Here is a 23,608-nt window from a genome sequence, read left to right on the forward strand (position 1 = left end):
GATGAGGGGCCCTGATGCCCCTCAGATGCTCTCGTCCGGTCTACCCACATTATGGGTGCTTTCACTGATCCGCTGCAAGTTGGTCAAAACTATTCATGTTGCACCTTATTGACCACTCTACAATGACCTGTTTAATCCACCCAAGGCCTGCCTGCCTTCGCAATGGAGCAACCTCCTTATGGAGCAACCTCCCTGACCAGGATTTGTCTGCAGATATTCTCTGGATTAAGGAACGGGATTCACGGAAAGTCACAAACAAGTGTCTTGTGACAAACCTCACTCGTCAACCTGTTGGCTTTGAACTACCGCGGCAAAAGCGGTCCCTGCTAAACAGGCTCAGGACAGGCCAAGGCCCCTGTGCAGCCAACCTTCACCGCTGGGGCCTCAGCGCTAACCCATCGTGCACTTGTGGAGAGATACAAGCAATGCTGCGCATCAGCGAGGAGTGTCCCCTCTACAAACTTAAGAGGATTAATAACTTTGAACTCAGCTAACGAGGAGGCTATTGCTTGGCTTCAGGGATTTGCACTTGCTAAATAAATAAATGGGGGCTCTGTCATATGAGCTGAGAGGCCTCTTGGATCCCCCAAACAGGACGGGGCCATGTCTGACATGACAGGGAGATCCCCTACACTCTCCCCCAAAAATGGATACTCTTCCTCATACGTGGGACATCAGCCTGGCAGTGCCCCACAGGACTGGGGTATCTCTGATGGAAAAGGAGAAGAGATGGGGATCAGCAGGGGAGAAGCCTGCTGTTTCCTGCTCAGCCATGGCATGGGTTGACTGAGGTTGCTGTGTCCAGGGGCAAGGTTTGTCCACCCCATCACGGTGGGGCCAGTACCAAAGTAAGTCAGCAAAGAGGGTATGCGATTCATAGTCCTGCCTCGTTCTTTTAAGGAGATTGAGGAAGAGACATAGACATATCCCCAGGGCCCCAGAGAAGTAGGAGCCAAAGGTTAGGACCCAGGACTCCTGGCTTCAAGCCCTGCTCCAACCTGCTAGAGCCAATTGCCCCCTCCCGGATCTATGGAGAGAACCCCGAGTTCCCAACCCTTGCATTTTCTGTCACTGAAATGAGGAGCAGCTGATTTAATCTGGTCTTGGCTCCAGTTGGTATCAGAATCAGTCCAGCTGGGGTGAGGCTGGGAACCCAGACACCGGAGATCTATTCCCAGCACGGGAGGGGGAGGGGGTCTAGTAAGTTATGAAGGAGGAGGGGAGCTAAATCCTGGACTCCTGGGTTCTTTTCCCCACATTAAACAAAGCAGGTCCGAGAACCAGGACTCCCTCCAGCTCAAGGAAGGGAGATCTAGTGACGTGGGACGGAGGGGATCAGAGCCCAGATGGCTGGGTTCCCATGGAGGAGGACGGGGAGGACTTCCCCCCATCCTGTTAAACAACTGACACCTGAAACCTGCTTCCTGGTAGCTGATGGAGAAACCCTGGCATGTAACTTGTGGGAGGTTACCCAGGGTGGGGTAGTTCCCAAAAGGCTTAGCTGGCTTAGCCTTCCCAGAAGGGCTCTGGGGCTTTTTCCAAGCATGTGGAACAGGAAACGGGAAAGGGGCTGTGGTACAGCATTGCCCCTCGTGATTACAGCTAGCATTGTTGTAGCATGTGCCACAAACCAGTGGTTCTCAACTTCCTGAAACTCATGGCGCCCCTCCTGGTACTCAAGACACCCCTCCACAACTTCAGTGAATGGAGCAGCACTCCATTTGAGAAACTAAATGTATTTATTGCAGGGCTTACTTCCTTGAAGAGGGAGCTGGCAGTGGGGGCAGAGGAGCAGCTAGGCAAGGACAGCCTGAGCCTGCCCGTATCTGCTTATCTCCTCACACTTCTTGCAGCACCCTTCAAAGGATCTCACGGGACTCCAGAGCACCCCAACACCCTGTGAAGCACTGCCATACTCTCTTCCCTTTTGCTAACCGTGTAGTCACCAACCTGATGTGTCGTAGAGCTTAGAACCAGGACGCAGCTTTGCTCTGTCACTATTAAATTTATTATAAATGTGAAATGACTGGAAACTCGTCACTGCAAATCAACCACTACTGTAAAAACCACTTGCTTACTTTGGTTGCCCTCCTGCTGGGGTGAGAAAATAGCACAGATAAATGTTCAAAGTCCTCCTTTGTGCAGTGTGAAAGCTGAAAGCAGGAGGGCAGCTGTCATCCCGACTCCTCCATGATGGAGGATGGGCCTGGGCACTGTCTGCCTTACCACAGCTGCGTGAAGTTGAAGCGCACCTTGAGCAGGTAGCGCATGCGCACCTGGCACGGGTCATAGATGATGAATTCATTGTAGTTCAGGGTGTAGCCATGGGGGTTCACCACACCGGTGTCCACAGCTGGTCCTAGAGGGATCACAATACCATCCCTGCCACAAGAAAATGACAACAACTGAAATCTTCAGGCCTCACAGACAAAAGCTCCCTGCTTTGAACCCCTTTTTTTCAGTTCTATCCCAGACCCTGCTAGAATCCAACTACATTCGCAACTGTGGAGAACCTCCCCCGTGGCTGTTGTGGGCTAAGAACAAAAGGATGTTTCTGAAAGAGGAAACTCCTTCATGCCAAGCCTGGCACAGGTTTCTACAGCAAACTCAGTTTATTTGCACACAGAACTTGGCTGGAAAAAAACGATTGGGGGGCAGGGGTGGGGGGAAGAGATGCATAGTCTCTCTCTCTCTGCCTTTCCCCCACTGCCAAAAAAAATTCTATAATGGGCAGGAGGGAATTTAACTTTCCCTCTACATTCTTCCCCTTAAAAAGGAGATGGAAAAAAAAAAAAAGGGTCAGGGAGCATCAGGATAGCAAGAACTGTTCAATGTTATCTGACCCCAGAAGTCTTCCTTGTCCAGAGCAGGGGGGCTGGACTCAATGATCTCATGAGGTCCCTTCCAGCCCTAAACTTCTATGAATCTGAATGTCAAACTGAGTTTGATCTTGCAACGAATGCTTACACAAGAAAATATTCTTCAGCTACGTAAGCAAGAGAACCCGGAAAGCAGCAGTGAGACCACAAATACTCAATGAGGGTGTGGTGGACAGTAAGGATCATTTTGGTACGACTCCAAAAGCAAGTGTTACTTTGTTTGTTTTCAGTCTGGCGTGAACCATGTTGGCCACAGAGGCCAAGGCAGAGTGGATAATCATGTACAGAAGCGACCTCAAAACAGGCATGGCCCAATGCTCCCCACCCTAAAATTCTGAAAGCACCAGCACACCAAGTGGCAGGTAGATCTAGTTACACATGCTTAGACAGCAAATCTATGGGTGTCAAATGATATGGCTAGGATGCCCATTTTAAGAAAGAGGACGCAAATTAACAATCCAGGTGAGTACAGGGCTCTTTAGTCTGATGTCAAAAGCATGCCAGGCTTTGAAACAAGTTCTGTGGGAAAGACTAAAAGAGATGGAGATAAATGGAAGAGTGGATAGACCGCATGTGGGTTTGCTATTGTGTCCAAGTGACCTAATGGCAGTTTTTGAGACTATAAGCCAAAGATTCTAGACAAAGGAAATGCCTATCCAAATACCACGTAGGAAATATCTACATGGCCTTCAGTCAAGCATCCAAAGATTGCAGCACCTGGGTGACCTTAGTCAAACTGAGGATTGTTAAGATAACTCAAAGTGGGCACGGCACTAGCTACAAGGGTGGTGGTGATGATGATGACGACGACTGAAAAGGGGCTCGCTGGAATGGGACAAGTTATTAGTAGAGCTCCTCAAGCACCGGACTTGGAACCAGTGTGATTTGGCCAAGGTTATTAATGAAAACAAGGTGGGATTGTGTTGATGAAACCTACTGCGGACAGAGGTAGGAGGCATTGTCAATGCAGAGGAGGACCAGGATATCAAAAGTCAGGCTTGGATGATGTGGAGGACTAGAGAATGGCATGACATTCACAAGTATAAAATATAGGAGACAGAAGGAAAGTAACAACCCTGTGGATAAAAGAGTCACTTCTAGGACCTCCAGCCTTGGACACAAGTCCCCCAAGCCTAGGGTGGAACAGCCTCCAGACAGGCAGCCAGACAAACTGTCTCCGCCCCATGGCGTCCACGATCTCAGAGCAGCTTCTGGATGCAACTTCCTCTCCTGTTGCCGTGACAAAAGCAGGGAATTTCTCCAGCCATGACCACGGCACCCCTGCCCCGCACACTCTCCTTGGCAGATGGGGGTCAGGAGGAGCAGCTTTGTTCCTCAAGCACGGGATACTCACAGCTTGGTGTTGTTAGCAGGAGCCATCTTCCCCATCCCCTTCGTGCTGTGCTTCCCGTTCAAGAGCTTTTGGGCATCAGCATTAGCCTCCAACAGCTCGTTGCACTCACCCAAGGCCACCTGTGACAGGAGAGGGCAATGGATACCAACCTTCCTTCAGAGCCAAGGATGGAAGCTGGGTGTCCTGGCTTCCAGCTCCTTCCCCTCCCAGAGCTGAGATAGGAAGCAGGAAGATCCCAGTTCCCTCCTGCTCTACTGCATTGGCCTCTTCTCCCCTCCCAGAGCTGGGATAGCACCTGGGAGTCCTAAGCTGTGACACAGTCTCCCCCAGAGCTGGGATTGCTCCCTGCAATACAGCTGGCTCTGAAGCAGAGGAGAGCTTCACTGCCCAGGCACAGACACTGTGAACCACTCCCTGTCTTTGAGGCTGAAATATCAGCTCATTGTTGCCCAGTTCTCACCTCTGACAGCAGCAGGAGCCCCACATCCTTCTGACGGGAAGCAAAGCAGTAGTTGGCACTCTTGGAGGACATGTCAGCAAAGTAGATGCCTCTCCCAAACTGAGGGAAGATGAGACAGAGAGAGACCAGGGCTGGGTGCAGTGAGAAACACAGAGCGGTGGGGATACTGAGACGGGGGCTCTAGAGAAACATATGGATGGGGGGAAACCAGAACTGGAGCAGGGTCCAAGGCAGGGACACCACGACTGAGGGCTCCACAGATCAAAAAAGGAAAGGGGAAGGAAGGATTAGAAAATGAGACACTGGAGGGTGAGAGGCTGAGGGTCTATTGGGCTCAGGGGATCTGATCCCGGAGGCAGGGCGGGCTGGTCGGAGCAGATGGGGCATCACTCACCATGTAGCCAGTCATAGGAGCCTCTGGGGGTGCGATCCGCAGCCCCTGGCTCAGGATGCCCATCCAGTTGCCCAGCCGGGAGCCATGCCACAGCAACACCCTGCCAGGGGATAGAAAGCAACAGAAGGGGTGAGCCCTATTCCACCTCCCTGCCCAACAGGCTGGGATACCAGTGACCTCTCCCCTGCACCCAGCAGCACCCCGACCTGTTGGGAAGGTCAGCGCGGAAAGTCGTCTCCTCAGATGGGCGGCGCAGGGCAAAGGCCTCCAGCAGCTCCATGGAGTAGTCCCGGTGGGTGGGTGCATGGGTGGTCAGCAGGTACTGCTCCAGCACCTGGTGAAGGCACAAAAGGGGATGGGCAGTGAGCCACAGAGCCCAAGCTGCTCACCCCTGCCCCAGGGACCCGCAGCCCAGGTGCCCTCTCCCCAGCCTGACCTCCCCACCTGGAAATCGTGGGTGTCCCTGTCCAGGGCACACAACTCGCAGCCCAGTCTGTGGTAGTGCCGGTCCAGCGGGTGCTCGTGGTCCTGCCTCTCTGAGCACACTAGCTTGATAGCAATTTCAATCTCGCCCAGGGCCTGGGGTGGGGGAAGAGACAAGATTAGAAGGCATCTCTCTCTCATGTCCACACACATACACACACACGCGCATGCATGCACCTGTCAGCTCACCCAACTGCCTCCTTACCTCCAGCAGCTGCATCTTTTCCTGCAGCTCCTGCTTCGTCCGGATCATTGGGGGTGTTCGGAGCCTGCAGGGGCAGGACACCAGGAGAGAGCGAGCTGGGGAAGGGGGTGCATTACATACACAGCTCATCACTTCCTGCCCTGGACAAAGCCATGGGGGTAGAAAATAGAGCAAGGAGGAAAACACAGCATAGATCCAGGGTGGGAGGTAAGAAGGCCTTGAAACTCATTTGTGGGGACCCCGGGGCAAGAACCATAACACTCACCAAGACAGCAAGAAAGAAAAGAGGAGGGGCCTTGAACCTGGCAAGGAGAAAGGAGACCCCAGTGCTGCCAGAATATTCCCCCCACCCCGCAGGGCTGGCAGAGAGGCCAGGGGATAGAGCCAGTCTGTGGGGTGGGGGTCTGTGCAGGGGGCCTGACCCGAAGTCGTGCGGGATGCGGGTGTAGAATTCGTTGCAGGCATCCAGCAGGGCCCGGCCAGTGCTTCCCTCTTGCAGACATGCCTCCACCTTCTGCAGCGAGCGGTACCCAGCCCGGATCTGCTCTGCTGTCAGCTTCCCTGAGGGTAGGGTGGGGAGAGGGTAGGTCAGAGCCACCAGACCACCACCCGTGCCCTCCAGCAACCCCTTTGCCTGACAGGCCTCTTGAAGAAAACAAATATTTCGGCATGCAACCATACACAAAACCTCCAGAAGCCTCCTCCGCCTGCTCCAAGGCATCGGAAGACTCCCTGGGATCCCCCCTGACGTGCTCTCACAAGCACTTGTGAAACACTTGTGCACAAGCAGTATTCACTCCTGTGCCCTCCAATACCCTCTCCCCTCCCCTATTTTCCTATTTGGTACCACACAGAACCCCCCAGCAGGGCCCATCCATGCTCTGGGAGGGACTATAAAGGTTACAACTCAGGGGGAGCCTAGAAACCAGCCAACTCCCCATAGGAAGGAGAGAGGAAGAGGTGGGAATATGTTGCAGGGTGAAGTGCAGAGATTTGGTTGGGGGGTGGGAGGGGTTCTCACCCAATGGGGCCTTCCTAGTGTCATACTTCATCTCAATCACCATCTCCTCCATGGTCTGGATGTTACAGATGAGCTCCACCAGTGCCTGCACGCGGGGGTCAAGTTGGGAGGCTGGTTTGGCTTGGGACATTGCCTTCTCAGGGTGGCTTTCCTCATCCTGGGGAGCACAGGGAAGCAGAGGTCATAGTAGGGCACAGGTCTCCTACCTACAGGCCTAAATAAAACCCTACCCTGGTTGGTGCCAGATCCGGATAGAGGCTGGTAGACTCCCTCACCAGCAGGGTCAAAGTGCCCCCCACAGCCCCCAGGGTCATGGGATAGGGGTGCTGGTGGGAGAGACCTGGGGAAAATGCCAAGACAGATGGGGCTGGGCAGTCCTTGTGCAGCAGGCTATGCATGGTGGAGGGGGGCCTGAGGTGGTATTTGCTGGGCAGTGGGGCTGGGAGTCCACGTGCAGAAGACTGTATGGGAAGGGGTGGTGGGTCACTGCGGTTCTGGGAGACTCACTGGACCGTGGGCCTGGTAGTCCATATGCAGCAGGTCGTATTTGCCTGGCACCTTCTGGAAGCTGCCCCGACTGGGCCAGCTGTTCTTTGTCTTATCCAGAAACCTGGAGACGGACAGGAAGGTCTGATGGCAGTTCAGGCACGTCTAGGTAGGGGGAAAGGGATGCACCCAGGGCAGTGTAAGCAGACACTCACTTCTTGGTGAAGACTTCCTTGGCTTTGGCAAGATCCCCAGCACAGGATACTAGCGTGTGCTGGCCTGGACGCCCCACTGCAGAGACAGAAGAGACCTGGTCATGGGGTCGTGGGGAGTGGGACTATGTTCCCAAATAACATTCCCATCCTCCCAGTGCCCACACCCTGCCCCTGAGAGACCAAAGCCAGCCAGTTCCACATGCTTCCACACCCCACCCTAGCCCAGGCGCCCCAGCTCACCTCGCCCCCACCGCATCCAGACACTGTAGCTCCGCTGCCCATCATCCTCCAGGAGCTGGATGATGTAGAACTTGTTGTTGTTGAACTGGAGGTTCGTCTGTGTCCGTGGGGAGGAGAGAGACAGTTACCAGCATCCCATGCTGAGGGGCCATAGCAGAAACAGTCACTGAAGAGCAGAAATGCACTGCTGAACTCACCTGGTTCAGCATCACATCATAGACGTCATCCCCCTCACAGTACACATGAGCCTGGGAGACAAGAGAGTCTATTCTGCAAACAGACATAGCACAAAGGGGGGCTGGGGTGGGATGGGGGCGGGAAATGGTTTGGGTGGGCAGGGTAGGGGTCTTTATCCTCTAGGGAGAACCAGGTTCTTTCCAGTCCCAGGGTAGGGAAATGGCTGGGAATACAAGATAGGAGACGGGTCTTCCCAGAGCCAGATTAACACATAGGCAACTTGGCACATGCCTAAGGGCCCCAGTCCTTCTCTCTAGGGCGGAGGTGTGAATGGCCCCCATCCACCTCCCTTCCTTTCCCCTCCTCTCTGCTGGCTTTGCCACCACAGCTGCAGCAGCTCCCAGCCCTACTCCTCATGGGTGGCAGCACTGGGGTAGGGTGGTGGTGGGGGGGGGTCTCGACCAGACCAGGGCCTAAGAGTTTGTTTGCCTAAGGCCCACTAAAGGGTTAATCCAGCCCTGAGTCTTCTTCTGGGGGTGTCATCTCCCATCAGGTCCCAAGGGTCTTTCCCTTCTATGGGGTGGTGACCCTGATCCGAACCCTGGGTGGGGGGACTGGCTGGCTCGGAGTGGATCATGTTACCTTCCCAAGCTTAGCAGAGCACTCGGGATCCACTGGTGCTTTCCCCTTCATTACTAGGGTCTTAACGGCCTCTAAGGGAGACAGAAATAGAATAAGGGCTGCAAGGCTCAGGATTCCTGGTATGTTTCCACAGATTAAAGTCAGAAACACCACAGCAAACCTCATAGGCCCGTTGCTAAGTGCAGACAGCAGCATTTTAAATAACGATACAGAATAGGCAGAAGTGTTTCATAAATACTTGTTTGGTATCTAGAAAGAAACAGGTGACCTATGCACACAACACAAAAAGGATGAAGTACTTTCAACCCATTAGTTACTAAGAAAGATGTTGGACGACATTCAGTAAAGGGACATACAGTTAAATCAGCAAGCCTCTATAACTTGCACCCAAGAGGTCTAAAACAATTGGCCCAGGAGTGCTCTCCCGATGTTCATTTTTAATTCACCTTGGAATCCTTAAGGCAGTGATAAGGCTGTGCCTGGATAACTGTGTGTGGCTTAGTTTAATATCAAACAAAATAAAGAGAAAGCTCATATAGAACTCGAATGATAAAGAGGTAAAGTGCAGGAACACAGTTTGTTGCCAGTCAGCATGGTTTAATGGAAAATAAGACCTGTCCAACTGTCTTGATTTCATTCTTTGACAAGATTGCTAGTTTTATTGATTACAATGTCTCCTATGAATATACTAGACTTTGGGAAGAGATTTGATTAGGTAGCATGCAGGGCTGCAATTTAAAAAAAAAAAAATCAGTGGTATAGCGTATCCATAAAATCCATTGACAGACCACAGAAACTAGCAGTCGGTGGAGAATTGTGATGGCCAGAACTAGAAGAGTTAAAAACAAAAAGAAATCTGCTTTTTGAAGGTATCTGAAACGGTAGCTTATGGAGTAGTTTCCTGTCTGTCTGGAGAAATTATATATATAGCTTTTTATACTAATCTTCAGACAGCACGAACTTTAAAAAGTAGAACTGAAAATTATAACCGCAGGTGTAGCTGATTTATAAAATTTTGCTTAGTCAGTAAAAAAAATCAACAAACATAATCACAAGGCATAATTAACATAGTGGGTTGAATTTAGGTGGGGACATGTTAACCTCAGACCCCAAAGTGATGTGGTATAATCTGCTTATTGGATAAACTCAAGCTTAGGCAGTAACTTATTGTAATGATTTTTAACACCTTTTAATCCCATAAGATAACAGCTATGAAGTAACACTATGAATACCTATATAACCAAAAAATTAGCATAAACAGGAAAAAACCCACCCACATTAAGTAACGCTCAGGAAAGGATGGAACGAAGGGTCATTCCTGTCCCATAGCGAAAACCAGATCCTGACTGAAAGACCTTCCCCCTCTGACAGCCCCATTCAGACACGTCTAACTTCGTTAAATCAACTTGATGTGTACCTTCTAACTGAGAAACTATCGGTAAGTTGCTAATCAAGTGAGAACTCTTGGTTAATGTCTTTATCTGTTTTATTATCACTGTCAATTTTAATCTGTATTGTTATATTGTCTGTTTATTAGCTTAACCTTTTTACTAACTGTCATATGTGCAAACTGTATTTTTTGTTGTTATAAGTAAAATTTATTCTTTTTTACGTGAAACTTGTCATTGCTTTTCTTCCCAACATCACCTCCTCGATCCCGAACCAAAAAGCCCAGTAGCTAATAAAGTTGCACTGCTCAGCCAGTCTGCAACTAAATTGATATACTCACAGTGCCCAGCTGGCTTGTGACAGAGTCATCAAACAGGAGTGTTTCTTAGTGGTGTTCCATGCAGACCAGGGCTAGAAACAACTGTATTTGGTATTTCCACAGGTGATCCAAAAGGAAATGCAGAATCACTGGTCAAGAGAATTTTCAGCTGGCCCAAGGAATGGTTTATGAGGATTAGACCACTGGACAGAGTGGCTGGGATCACCTGATGAGCTAGGCCCAAATTACCAAAATACATTTTTTATGCAGTCAAGGTTCTCTGGGTAAATGCAATATCTTTTATTAGACCAACTAAATAGTTGGAAAAATTATTTTTTGCAAGCTTATGGGGCACAAACACTCTTCTTCAGGCATAGGGAGAGCCTGCTGGTGGTGTGTGTTCTCCTGGATGGGATAGAAGCCAATATGCAAAAGGCAGGTCTGTGAAAAGGCAGGGAGGATCAGAGGGAAAGGGAGACAATAGGTGTGAGCTCTGCCCATGGTCTGGAGGAAGTGTTGATTACCAAAAGTGAAGTTGCTACGTATGAGGATGAAGTGTGTGTGTGTAAGTTCGATAATACCTTTAGCTCTGTACTCTGAGTTGTAATCTTGCTCTTGTAGATAGGTAAGGCAGGCTTGGGTGCCATCCTGGTGAGGGATGTTGGTATATAAGCTAGTAATGCCCATGGTGGCTAGGTGGGTATTGCTGGGAAGGTGGTCCGTGTTTTTATGCAATAGTCTAAGAGTGATGTTATGTGACATCATGCGAGTTGCAAGGATTTTTAGGGTGAACTGTTTTACTGGACCAACTATGTAGTTGGGATAAAGGTAGACAAGCTTTCGGATGCTTTGCTGTATTAAAAAGGCAAAGATCTGACACAGTCAGGCTTTTAGCAGCTAAGCACACGGATACTGGAGGGGAAAGCAATGGCTCTGAGAAAGATGTGGGCTAAGAGCAGGCAAAAACCCAGTATGAGTTCCCAGCACAGTGTGATTGTCTACAGCCAAGACCACGCTGATCTTTAAAAGCAGACGGAGCAACCCGGATGAGGAAGAGGATTCCATCTCTGTCCACACTAGTGGCTTCTTGCACACACATATTTAAAATGAGGTACAAAAATTGGAAGCAATACAGGTAAGAATCATGAAAAACTGATTCAAAGACTGCAGGAAATGCCTGGCCACAAGAGACAACCAGCAGTAGGTCTGTTTGGTTTACCAAAAAGGAAAAAGAAAAAAAAAGACGTGAGTACTGTGAGGGTTTCTGTACTCAAGACTCTCCTTTACCTAACAGAGAATGCCATAACAAGTCAAAGCCAAGTCTGGTAGGGAACTGGGGAGGATTTTCCGCCTTCTGGGAAGTCAGACAAGATGGTCCTGATGGACTGAAGCTCTCACCTTTGACCTCTCCCCCATCGACTTCTTTAGCCACTGGCTCTGGGATGGACCCCCCACTCCGGGACCTCTTCAGTGCTTGAGCCTCTTGGAGGGCTGTGGAGCTGGGAGTGTAGCTCGCTTGAGATTCCTTATTATCAACCACTGCATCTATGGAGAGAGGGCACAGAGCATGCATTAGAGAGTGGAGGGGATGGTGCCCCTCCTAGAAGTGGCTGCATCTCAGTGCCAGACACCCTGAGCTGTCCCACCCCAGTGAAGACACCTAATGCTTGCGTGGCACTGCTGGGCAGTGGTCATCCTGACACTTCGGAGGGTGCGAGTCTCCAATCTCAGAGGACTCCAGCTACCTGGGCAGCATTGAATCTGCAGTGAATTTCCTCTCTGAAGTAAAGATGATCTTGCCCAGGACTCCCAAAACCAGCTAGACCAGACCTGCCCAACTGGGCTGGGCCCTGGAAGAATCACTGTACTCTGGATCTTCTCCGGCTCTCAGCCTGTCTCTCTAACCACTAGACCCCATGCCCCTTCCAGAGCTTGGGGTGTTTGCCTTCCACTGTAGAAGGGAGAGGAGGGCACGGCTTTTCCTGGGATCTCTCAAATGTGTTTTAGCAACCCTCGGAGCAGCAGGACATTGGCTGCCATTGCCCACCTGCTTTACCTATGGCAGGTGGGGTGTTCATGTCCTGTGCCTGCGTCAGGGTTGACTGTAGTTTTGCTAACAGGTTAGATCAGCAGTACCAAAACTTTTCAGCCTGTGGGCTGGCTGAATGGTGCCGGACTCGTCCACAAGCCTGATCCAGTCTGCCAACTCAATCCAGTGTGTGATGCTGCCCCATCCAGGGCCCAATCCAGCTGTGCAGAAATGGCCCAGCCAGTGCTCATGCCACTGCATGGGGCTGAGGCCCAACACAGCTGTGCAGAAGCAGCTGAACATATGAAGGAATGGCCCACCCATGCAGCTGGATAGACCTCAGCTCAATCCCTCCATGTGGGGCCAGCCCTGGCAAGGCCAATCCAGCCACATGAAGCTTGGAAATTTGACTCTGGGGCAGCAGGGGCAGTGGTAAATCGCCACTTCTCCCCCACCGCCAAATTCCTGGACCCATGAGGAGAGCCACAGGCCAGACGACATGGCTCTGCAGACCCGTGGGTTAGACAGTGGATTTGTTTAGGATGGTTTGGATAGGGATGATCCCACTGTTCTGGGGGACAGTACTAGGTGACCAGCCCTGCTTCTCTAGGTTTAATCACGGAATAATTGGGGTCCGGCCTCCCCTCATACCTGACTCCCTGCGGTCCATCTTGCGTTGATACCTGGTTCTCAAGTTGGTCTGGGTCATCTGGGCTGTGTCCAGCGTGTAGCGGGTCCGGCCAACAGTCATCTGCAGGGTTGGCTCCCCCTCCCCACGTCGCACCTGCTCCAGAGCTAAGCAGGTGTCAGCAGGGTAGGGGAGCCAGTCCCCCTCCTCATCGCCCTGCCACTGCCAGATGAAGTCTGAGACACACAGGAGACATGCGCCACCACTCAGTGGCCCCTGCATGGCCAGGGGACTCCCTGCTCCCAAGGGAGACAGGGGTGGGAATAGGACGCAGGCGTGCAGCAGGTTGTCACCCACGGCGGCTCTGCAGCCTGTAGTCCCAGAGGGAGGAAGACCCAGACAAGAAGCAGGACTCAGGTGCGCAAGATGCCAACAGAGGGTGCTTCCCCACACCAACCTTTTTTAATTTTACTAAAATTTCTCATGTATCCCGTCAAACTAGCCAGATCAGCCCTACATCCTTCAAAAACCATACTACCGGCAAGTATCCTCCACCCCAAATTTTTCAGCCTGGGGCTTCAGATATTTCCAGATCCTCTGGCAGGCATCCTATGTTCAGGTACAAGCCTGGAGGCTTGGGGCTCAGATACCCCCAAATTTGCTTGCCCCGAGCCGTACGGCTGCAGGAGCAAGCTAGGGAGGAGTCTCCCATTTCCATAAAGTCGGCGCGTAGCCGAGATCCTCCCGCTGGATCTGGCCAGTGGGACGCTAACTACGAGGCCGTCGTAGGGAGTCGTGCCTGCAAGCAGACAAGGGTGCCCCCTCCACTACACCCTGCCATTTTCATCATGTTGCCTCCATCAGGGTGTTTCCCCTGCCAGGCAAGTGCACCAGCCCCCTGGGAATGGAAGGCCGGGACCCCAATATCCAGCATGGCCAGGAGCCCCCAAATTGCTCACAGGAGTCCTGGTCCCGGACAGCAGCTGCCACGGGTCTGTCCTGCCCCGTCTGTGTGTCTTGTTGCACCATCCTTCTCAGGTCCACGCAGGCCCCGATGTCCACGCTGGGCTTCCCAGCCCTGCAAGAGGCGCAGGCCCAGGTCAGAGCCACCTGCCCCAGGGGCACCGCCCGCCCACTCCCCGGCACTGACCTGGCCGCCTGCGTGAGCACCCTGCTCTGCTCCGGGGAGTACCAATGCCAAGTGCCGGCAGCATCCTGCCACTCCCAGCGCAGCTCCAGCTCCAGGTCGCCCACCTCCGGCGCTGCCCGCTTGCGGCCCATCCCTGGACAGGCACAAGAGGGAAGGGACATTCGCTCTCCCAGGACAAACTCTCCTGGGAGTGGCGCAACCCCCGTTGTCCCAGTGGCTCTCCCGGGAGAAACTGAAAGCGCGGGTAGGAGTGCTGCACCCCCCTGTCTGCAGCACCCCATACCCCCTGCACCCCTGGGAGGAACTCATCACACCCCCTGTACCTCCACAGCTGTGCGCCAATGAACCAGGAAGCAGGGGGAGGTCCGAATCCCTCTGGCCCCGCCCCTTTATTCGCATAAGACTCCCCCCCCGAGGGGCAGGCGCGGATTGGCGCGTGGGATGCAAAACGCGACGCTGATTTGCATGCCCGGCGCGAGGCTTGCTGGGAGGACGGCGCGCGGGTAATTTTGGCTCCGTGTGCGGCTCAGTGCGCCCCGGGGCGGGGTGTGCGGCACGGGAACAGGCGTGAGGGCGCGGGAGCCTTGAGTGGGGGCGGGGGTGGGAAGGAGAGTCACCCTACCCAGAAAACTGCAGCTTGGCGGAGGTTGATATAGGAGCGCGGAGGCAAGGTGCAGCGGGCCGGGGGAAGCTCGCCGGTGAGGCCACGCGCGGGGTGCCCGTCACCCTCCCTCCGCCTCTGGGAAGGTCTGAGAGAAGGGCCCGGGCTGCCCCAGCAGGGCGCCGCCCGCCCGGGCGGGTGAGCCCCCAGCCATGGGGCCCGGCCGGGGCCGCCTCGGGCAGGAGAAGCGGCCGCGCCTGCGCCGGCGCCCCGCGGATGTCCAGCCCCGGCCCGGCTTGGGAACGACTCACGGCCGGCGGCGCGAGTGCAATGGGCCGAGGCAGCGCTGCCCGCGGGGCTGCAACCCAATTCAGACTACTCTCCCCCGGGCCACGCTTTTTCCTTGCAGCTCCCTAGCAGGGATTCATAAAGACTTCCTTATATTTGCATAATTATAAGTGCAATGATTTTATTATTATTATTATTATTATTAAATGGGCCACCCCAAAATGACATTTCCATTTTTCAAAGCCGCAGACATCACACTAGGGCTGGCGAAAGGGACACAGGACAGCCAGTCTTCGATGGACGTGACAGCGCTCTGGACCAGGAAAACAGCACAAAGGTTTTATTACAAAAGGTTAGCGTCTCCCACATCGCGCACCATCTTGTCCCCAGGCAGAACCTTGTGCCCCCCGCAACACCCCCATCCACGATCCCCCGAACACCAACTCCCCTCTTGGCCCAGAGATCCTTGGGCTCCAGGGCTGGAGCCCCAGCCCACGCTGCGTTTCGGGTGCTGGGGGCTGACAGCACAGCCATGAGCGAGCAGAGCAAAAGTCCCCTGGTCGGGAGCCGGTGCGCGGCCAGCTCTTGCGTGACCCAGGCACCGAGCGGGGGATCTGCCCAGATGCTGTTCATGGATGACGAGCACCTGCTCTAACCCCCCGGGCCTGAGGTTTCACCCTGGGACTTGTGTCCAAGCCACCAGAGCACCTCTGGACGTAGCGGCCACCACCTCCCCGATGACTCGCTCCTGTGATTACTTTGCGATCCCTTACTCGCAGCTGGAATCTCTCCAGCATCAGTGCCCAACTCCTGGATCTTTCTAACTGTGGCTGTTGCCACTCACGGACACTTGGGAGTCCCCGCTTCACTTCCCTTTGAGGAGCTTCCAATTTGTTGGAGACGCCGATGCCCAGTACACGTGGAGCAGGGCATGGCTGCGGGGCTGGAGAGTGATGAGGTTGCTGAGGATGTTACAGTCCCCCATCTCGGAGGGCTCCTCGCAAGGCCAAGGGGGCTACAGGGTCCTCTGTCCTCGCAACACAGTGTGGAGATTTCCAAGTCCCCGTCTCCTCCGGCACGGGGGTACATAGGGCTACAGGGTCTGCACCTCTGCAGCTGGGCACCCAGTGGGCCAGGTCTTCGCCAGCCTGGTGCCACTGGCCCCCAGCGTGGACACGCTGGTGCACCACCATGTTGGAGCGACGGTGGAAGCCGCGGCCACACTGTGGGCACCGGTGGGGGCGCTCCGCTGTGTGGGTGCGCTGGTGGCAGATGAGGTTGGAGCTGCGGTGGAAGCACTTGCCGCACTGAGCACAGACGTAGGGCTGCTCGCCGGTGTGCGTGCGGCGGTGCACGGTGAGCGCCGAGCTCTGGGCGAAGGCCTTGGGGCAGTCGGGGCAGCGGTATGGGCGCTTGCTGGTGTGGCTGCGCCGGTGGGTGGCCAAGTGGGAGCTCTGGGCGAGGGCCTTGGGGCAGTCGGGGCAGCAGTAGGGCCGCTCGCCAGTGTGGGTGCGGCCGTGCACCACCAGGTCAGAGCGCTGGGCAAAGCCGCGGCTGCAGTCCCTGCAGCGGTAGGGTGACTCCTCCAGGTGGGCGTGCTGGTGGCGCCGGTGCACGGTGCTGTGGGCAAAGGCGTCCCCACACACAACGCAGCGGTAGGGGTGCTCTCCGGTATGGCTGCGCCCATGCCGCAGCAGCTCCGAGCTGCTAGGAGAGCCCTTGCCACACTGGTCGTGGCAGTAGGGCCGGTCAGGCTAGTGCGTGCGGCGGTGCTGGGCCAGGTTGGAGCCGGTGCTGAAGGCCTTGGGGCAGTCGGGGCAGCGGTAGGGCCGCTCGCCCGTGTGGGTGCGGCCATGCCCGGCCAGGTCGGTGCGGCGGGGCAGCAGAAGGGGCGCTTGCCCGTGTGCCCACTGCGCCGGTGCACGGCCAGGTTGGAGCGCTTGCCGAAGCGGTGACTGCAGTCAGGGCAGGGATGCGGGTGCTCGCCGGCGTGCACGCTGCGCTGGTGCTTGTAGAGCCCCTAGCTCTGGGCGAAGGCGCGGCCGCACTCCTCGCAGACGTAGGGGCGCTCCCCCGAGTGCAAGCGCCAGTGCACGATCAGCGTGGAGCTCTGCGAGAAGGCCCGGCCGCACACCGCGCACAAGTAGCGCGGCCCAGCCTCGTCTGAACCCTCCGGCTCGGGGCCACGGTCCAGGGCTGCCCCAGCGCTGGTCTGGCCCCTGGCCCTGGGGTTGCCACCACGCTCAGCGCCCTGCACCTGGGTCTTGTCCGACATCCTGGCACCTGGGGGGAGCAGGGGAAAGGTCAGGCTGGCCTCGGGCCCCAGCCCCGGGTTTGCAGTGGCCAGGGGGCAGCGCCATGCCCGGCCCAGGGAGGCTGCAGGGGCAGGCCACGGCCGCCAGATCCCAGCGCCGGGCCCGCACGTGGGGGCGGGGCCGGGAACTACAGCTCCCAGCAGCCCCGCGGCGCCGGACCACAGCTCCCGGCATGCCCTGCGCCCACCCGCCGGTAACCCTTTCGGCGCTGTGTGGTGTGAATCAGCCGGTCTGTGCTGCTGCTCCGCCTTCTGCTTCTCTGTTGTTCCCATTCTTCTGCTGTCTGCTTCCTGCTGGATTTGCTTCTCGCTGTCTGCTCCCTGCCCACTCTCCTGCTCTGCTTTCCGCTCTTTTTCCCCTCCATTCTTCTGCTCCCTGCTCAATTTGCTTCCCTGCTTTCTGCTCCGCCACCCTGAGTCCGACTTCTCGCCTGATCCACTGCTCCGCTTTCTGCTCCCTGCCCCTTTCTGCTGCTCTGCCCAACACACGCACAGCCTGCTCGTGCCGTGCGTTGCCCCCCGTCCCAGGTGATGCCAGCGCTGGGGTGTGATGCGGGGTCTGGCGAGGAGGTGGGCGGTGGATTTGTACGGGGCGGTTTGTTCAGGCGGGGATGACTCGGGAGGTCCCGTCCAGCCTGTCTGCTCTGTGACCGGGGCTCACCCCTGAGTTGCGGCTGGCTCTGGGGCACAGAGAGGTGACAGCTCAGCACGGCCGGCTCCTCGTCTAGCACCTCCACAGAGCATCCTTGTGACAAGCCCCACCGTTTCTTTCTGTGCTGGGCTTTTCCTGCCAGCTGCGCAACACCCACAGCGCGTGAGCCCTGCCCTGCGGAGCTGAGATGTGGCCAGCAACACGTCTGGGCACCTGGGCCTGCACATCGATGACAAGTGCTAGACTGGGATGAGTGACTCACCATGTCCCGTGGGGCAGGAAGCACCAGGGCCCAGCACAATGCAGCAGTGCTACATAGAGGTGGCCCACCCAGCATGGCGAGGCAGCCAGCTGTGGGGTGCCGGGCGGGGAACAAGCATGAGACTCGGGGTTACTCCAGTGCTCCAGTTTCACAAAGTGCAACCTGTCTCCTTTTCCACCAGGTGCAGCATATAACCATCAAACCAGCCTGCCTTGCTGACTACCCAGCTCTAGAAAGATATTTTTCAAAAGACCAGACTAAACCCAGCTTTATGCAAACTGCTTCCTCCTGCCTGTGGGCTTCTCAGCACAACAGTGCATCAGCCACATCCTTTGCTGGCAGAAACCAGCACTGCCCCATCAGTTCCAGTATGGCAACAACCAGCTTACATCAGCTGAAGATCTGGGCTGCTGACATCGGTGGAGCCATGGGCCAGCGGATACTAGCTGGAGACCTGGCCCTGTGGACTGCAGTGTCACTACAGCTGGTTTGCACCAACTGGAGATTTGGCTGCATTGACTTCAGTGGAGCGATTCTTGATTTATACCACCTGGGGAAGAGCCCCCTGACTTAGCTGGAGCAATCATTGCTGACTCCTGATTTACTCCCCTGCACTCAGTGCATGACTGTATTTAGCACAAGGGGGTTGAGTTCAGACCACACTAGGGCCAGGATAGTGGGCTCTGGCCTCACTGTCCCCAGTGAGTGACCTTGGATTTACCCCTACAGAACAAAGCTCTGACACTGGCCATGGGTGCAGCTTGAGGCTTGTTGGATTTTGAAGCTGAGTAATCTCATTTTGCCGGCAGCTCAGCTGGGCCCTCTAGAAAGCAGCTCAATTTTTTATACTTGACCTGTCTGGATAGGTGAGGTCCCCACTTGAGCTGGTGACGGGCTTCCCAGGTGTATTGATTTCTGCCTCGCCTTAGGTGGCTTCACCCAACACAAAACCTTTCCTGACCCCACCCACCCGGATGAAATGCTGTGGGCAGAAAAAACAAGAAATGGAAAGTGAAACTTCTCACAAAGAGGTTTATTACTTGAGAGAGGAGCAAATTAAGTTTCATTCTGCTGCAGGAACATTTCTCTGTCATCTCCAAGAAGGTGTCCAGCGTGGCGCTGGAAGAAGGAGAGTCAGCAGACAGACTTGCTGGATGGAGGTTGGTGGTGGGGGGCATGGGGTTGGAAGGAATGGCACATTGAGAACTTGGGAGATGGGGTATTTCCAGCTCAAAGTTGTGGCCAAGGGGAGCTACTCAAAACAGCCAGCAGCTGTTGAGTATGAAGCTTCCTTTGCTCACCACCTGGTACTGAACAGCTGGCTCACCATTTTCAATGCAAAGCATTGGGCTTTACAGAGCCCTGCCTGGGTTGCAGAGTTGCCAACCAAAGGGAAAACAAAAATCACTGCCAATCTGCAATGCTTTTACTGATAACCAAACGTTTATACTGATGTGTTTTTCACTGACATCTGTTTTATATAATGGAAGTGTAACCCTTCAGGCTGTGATGGCAGTGACGAGGACAGGGTTTAACATTAACCCCTGTAGTAAAAAAACCTTGCAGATTGCAAGTTAAAAACTCCCTCTCGGTTGGCAACCCTGCTTGACCAAAGCAATGGTTTTACACCATGCTGCCCCCACTACTAACTCCCACACTCTGACCCTCCCAACTGCACCCCATACAATGCTGTCCCCACCTTACCCCTGCTGGCCTTGCTCCTCCCCATCCCAGCACAGCCCCCCATGCACTGCCTCGCCTCCTCCCAGCCTGTAGCTCCATCCCAGCTACACCACCCCCCTTCCTGTGCTTTCCTGGCAAGCAGCTGTTAGATGCAGGGGCCACCCTGATGGGTTGGGCCCTGAGGGTGAGATGCTTGTTCTCTGGTTCTGCTACAAGAGTAGAGGCCACCTGGGCTGACAGACTGAACCCAGGAGTTCCCCTTCCCCATGTGCTTTGGCCCACTAGATCCCAGTCCTCTTCCACAGCTAGGAAAAGAAGCCAGGACTCCCATCCCCAGTGGCCCGACACAGTAGACTGGATTCTACTGGCAACTTGGGGTAAAACTTAAGGGTCCTGTCTCCCACCCCTACCCCATCTGCTTTAACCCATTCAACCCCACTCTCCTGCTAGGCCTAGGACTAGACCCCAGGAGCACTGATTCAGTTTTCTAATCCAAAAACTCTACTTTTCACCTACAGCTCGGGGGAGACCCCAGGCATCCAGCCCCCCAGCGATCCTGGCATTGACTTACAACGGCCTCTCTTCAACAGTTTCAGAAACAAACAAGGACTAAGATCCACTTGGCTCCTTCCTATTCTCCCTGGCTGTGCCACTGACCTGCCCTTCTGTCCTGGGTGTTAGAAGGAACAAAAGGGACCCCAGCACCAGGCAGTAGAACTGGGAGCAAGCTGCAAACCACCTCAGGAAGATGGTAGCCTCAGTGGGGGGAGCTCTCAGATGCTTCCACCCCCCTTTGGGCAACACTGAAACAAAGGAGGCACCCAAAGTTGACCAGGAGTGCCATGCGCTGCACTTGGGGCCAAGCTCTCCGGGCTGTACCCAACCAAAGATCTCCCAGGGTGACCGGCAGGGCCACCATGAAGAGGTCCCTTGCACCAAAAGTACCCTCTTTGTCACCCCCGCAGAGATGCGCCTCCTGGAGCAGCTGCTGGGGACCTTAGCTCTGTCCCTGTGGAAGGTGGAGGTCACTTGGCAATACCAGGAGGATGCAGGCACCATCGTCTTCTCTGGCTCCCATGAGGCAGGGCTGGCAGCCCAAGTAGCCATCAGCCAGATGCTTATCAGGGTGAGCCAAGCAGTGAGGCCAGTTCCCATCCACCCCTCATCAGCCAAGCTCCGAGTCATTGGGTTTTACGGCCTCCGGCAAGGGCTGAGTCTGTACCTCTGGCACGGGGATGCCTCTGGCCTCAGGGGGGATGTGATCATCAGCATCTCAGACAAGGGAGGCTCAGATCATGGTGCTAGTGTGCTCTCCCAGAGGCTGCTGAGCCAACGAGGGGCTCCCCACACCCACGTGGATGTTCTCCTGTCTCATCTCGGACCTGGCGAGCTGGGAGCAGGTGCTCTGCTGCTAGCCCTTCAGTCTGCGTCCCAGGAACAGCACACCTCTGTGGTCATCTGTGTGGATCCTGCAGGCATATGGATGGCAGAGGCTGTGGCTTGGGTGATGTCCGCGTTCACCAGCAGCCACCACATCTCCTCACTCAGCAGCATTTCTGTTGTGACCAGTGATGGTGCTCTTGCAGATGTACTCCATGCAGCTTGGAAGAGGTACTGGCCGACTGGGGGGAACCAGCAGGAGCTGCTGGGGAAAGTCCTCCAAGCCCAGGAAAGTGTCAGTGTTGAAGTGGTCGCTGGCCCCATGGCAAACCAGAAAGTAAGTAGGGGGGGGCGGGCATTTGGGACACCTGGGGTCTATTCCAGCTCAGCCAAATGAGTGAGATCAAGTCATTAGATTGGGCATGACTTGGAGTCAGGATACCTGGGTTTTGCTCCCAACCTGGCAAGAAAAGACAGCTTTAGACTGGGGGCAGTGCCATGACCCAGCACTCCTGGGGTCTATCCCTAGCTCTGGGAGCGGGGTGGGCACTGGTGATTTTGAACAGGAAACTAAATGCCTCTGATTCTTGCTGCTCTGTGGGAAGAAGGCAGCCTCAGGGCTAGCCTTGCTCTGACCCAGCAGGGCTTGCGATTCCTGGGGCAAGCAGACATAGCTAACTAGCTTGGCTCTCTGGTTTCCTTCAGACAGATGTGGTGGTCTTGCCATTGGCTTCAGAGTTGCATGGGTGGTACTGGTGCCGGGAGGCCCAAACCCTGGCAGAGACGGCTTTGGCAGCTGCACCCCGCCTCAGAGAAGCAAGTCCAGGAGAGGTGAGAACGGTCCCGGCCGATGCTGTCCCAGATTTGAACTGCAAGATGCTGTATGTGGTGCGACTGGATGAGGAGCAGCTCTGGCACCAGGTAATGGAGGACCTACTAGACACCCCACAGGTCTCAGCTGCAGCCCCCGTGGCCTCTCGAGGTTTGTGCATGCCTGGATTTTCATACGAATACTAGGCATTTCTTCCCCCAGATGCCCCTGAGCTCCCTCCGCCCTTGGCTGTTCAGCAATTGTACTACATGCCTAGACCCAATTTTCCTACTTACAAGTCATCTGTAGAGGCTGGCTTGATAATGGGATTTAGGTGTCTGACAATGCAGAGAGGTGGGTACAGGGATTTATGAAAGGACCACAGTGAGTTAAGCAAACATTTGCTTAGGTGCCTCTGAAAGTCTCCCTTGGCTTTCAAACATACATACCTGGCAAATATTGCTGGCTAAACCAGGTTGTTTTTGCATCCCCATGTCATTCCCCAATGAAACATCCTGGAAAGAGTATCTGTTTTCTAGAGATTTTTTTTTTTTTTCACTTGGAAGAAATGGAAACTAAAACAATGATTTTTTGCTCTTATTGTTGAATTGAAAAGCATTTTTAGTAAACAATTTAAAATTGAAGTTTTTCACATGAAGAAATGTTCAAAACCAGAACATATTTACTGAAAGCTGATTTTTATGTTTTTGGGGGTTTTTTTACTGAATACCAAAAATATTGTCAAAAGCTTTTGCAAATCAAATGGTGTTACTAAAAACTTTGTTTTGTTTTGTTTTTTACCATAAGCAGTTTTTTTAAAACACACTATTTCACTGACAACTAAATCTGTTTACTGAAAGCCAATATTATTTGTATGGAAAATCAATATTTTGCCTTCAGTTTCTGAACACTGGGAGTTTTCCTCAAAACCAAGGGATTCACAGAAAGCCGGTTTTTGAAAACTGAACATATTTATTGAGCATCGAAACTTTTATTGTAAGCTGTAAGGGCAATCTCCATTCTTTTTTTGCTGCAGTGCAGTTTTGTCTCAGAGAACGGAAATCCTAGCTAAGAGCGTTGGACCTGGTAAAGGGATGCCCCAGTGATGCTGCATGGCCTGGGTTAAACAGACAGTCAGACTGGAGGATGTAACCATCCGTGCTGGCCTTAAACCTGTTGAAAGTGAAATAACCTACCTTCATTCTTATCTCTTTTTAGTGATTTTTTTTTTTTTTTTTTAAAGTTTCATCATTATTTTGGGGCGGGGGTTGGCTCATGATTTTTTAATTCCTGGAGCTGCCCATACTGCTGCAAGTTTTCTGATTGTCCATAGAGAACCCCACAAGGAGAAAAAGCCTGGACTCCTTCTATAATACCCAATTCAGAAAAAAACCTGAACAACTTGCATCATTTTTAAAGGACCACAAGCGATATGTAACTTGTGGGTTTTTTTTACCTTCTGCTGCTATCTGATGGCTGCATTTAGCCATGCGTAGGCATCTTAAAATTTGTTTCCAAGTTAACGAGGAGATTGTATGAATAGACC

The 23,608-nt window shown here is 54.0% G+C and overlaps 2 protein-coding genes and 1 pseudogene across 3 annotated transcripts; 1 reads left to right on the forward strand and 2 right to left on the reverse strand.

The window, feature by feature from the left end:
- Window positions 1-1,723: 1,723 nt before the first annotated feature.
- Window positions 1,724-14,409, reverse strand: PARP2 (poly(ADP-ribose) polymerase 2). Of its 2 annotated transcripts, XM_019550641.1 has the most exons (19): window positions 14,395-14,409; window positions 14,072-14,204; window positions 13,881-13,999; window positions 12,945-13,157; window positions 11,663-11,809; window positions 8,557-8,627; window positions 7,935-7,985; window positions 7,738-7,834; window positions 7,498-7,573; window positions 7,304-7,406; window positions 6,797-6,953; window positions 6,198-6,336; window positions 5,776-5,839; window positions 5,532-5,666; window positions 5,294-5,421; window positions 5,088-5,187; window positions 4,694-4,792; window positions 4,234-4,352; window positions 2,172-2,382 (listed from the first exon to the last, which is right to left on the reverse strand). In XM_019550641.1, exons 2-19 carry the CDS (start codon window positions 14,200-14,202, stop codon window positions 2,223-2,225), a joined length of 2,109 nt encoding a protein of 702 aa, XP_019406186.1. In that variant the 5' UTR covers window positions 14,203-14,204; window positions 14,395-14,409; the 3' UTR covers window positions 2,172-2,222. The 2 variants fall into 2 exon arrangements, with proteins under 2 accessions (XP_019406185.1, XP_019406186.1); XM_019550640.1 differs by lacking the exon at window positions 14,395-14,409 and having other exon boundaries at window positions 1,724-2,382; window positions 14,072-14,312.
- Window positions 14,410-15,931: 1,522 nt separating this feature from the next.
- LOC109320549 lies at window positions 15,932-17,338 on the reverse strand (annotated as a pseudogene).
- Window positions 17,339-18,374: 1,036 nt separating this feature from the next.
- On the forward strand, window positions 18,375-23,134 carry LOC109320550. Its single transcript, XM_019550690.1, has 4 exons — window positions 18,375-19,348; window positions 20,390-21,588; window positions 21,957-22,172; window positions 23,099-23,134. Exons 2-4 carry the CDS (start codon window positions 20,620-20,622, stop codon window positions 23,132-23,134), a joined length of 1,221 nt encoding a protein of 406 aa, XP_019406235.1. The 5' UTR covers window positions 18,375-19,348; window positions 20,390-20,619.
- The last annotated feature ends 474 nt before the right edge of the window (window positions 23,135-23,608 follow it).

This window comes from Crocodylus porosus, unplaced genomic scaffold, assembly GCF_001723895.1.
Source record: "Crocodylus porosus isolate Cpor-Errol unplaced genomic scaffold, CroPor_comp1, whole genome shotgun sequence".
Taxonomy (NCBI): domain Eukaryota; kingdom Metazoa; phylum Chordata; order Crocodylia; family Crocodylidae; genus Crocodylus; species Crocodylus porosus.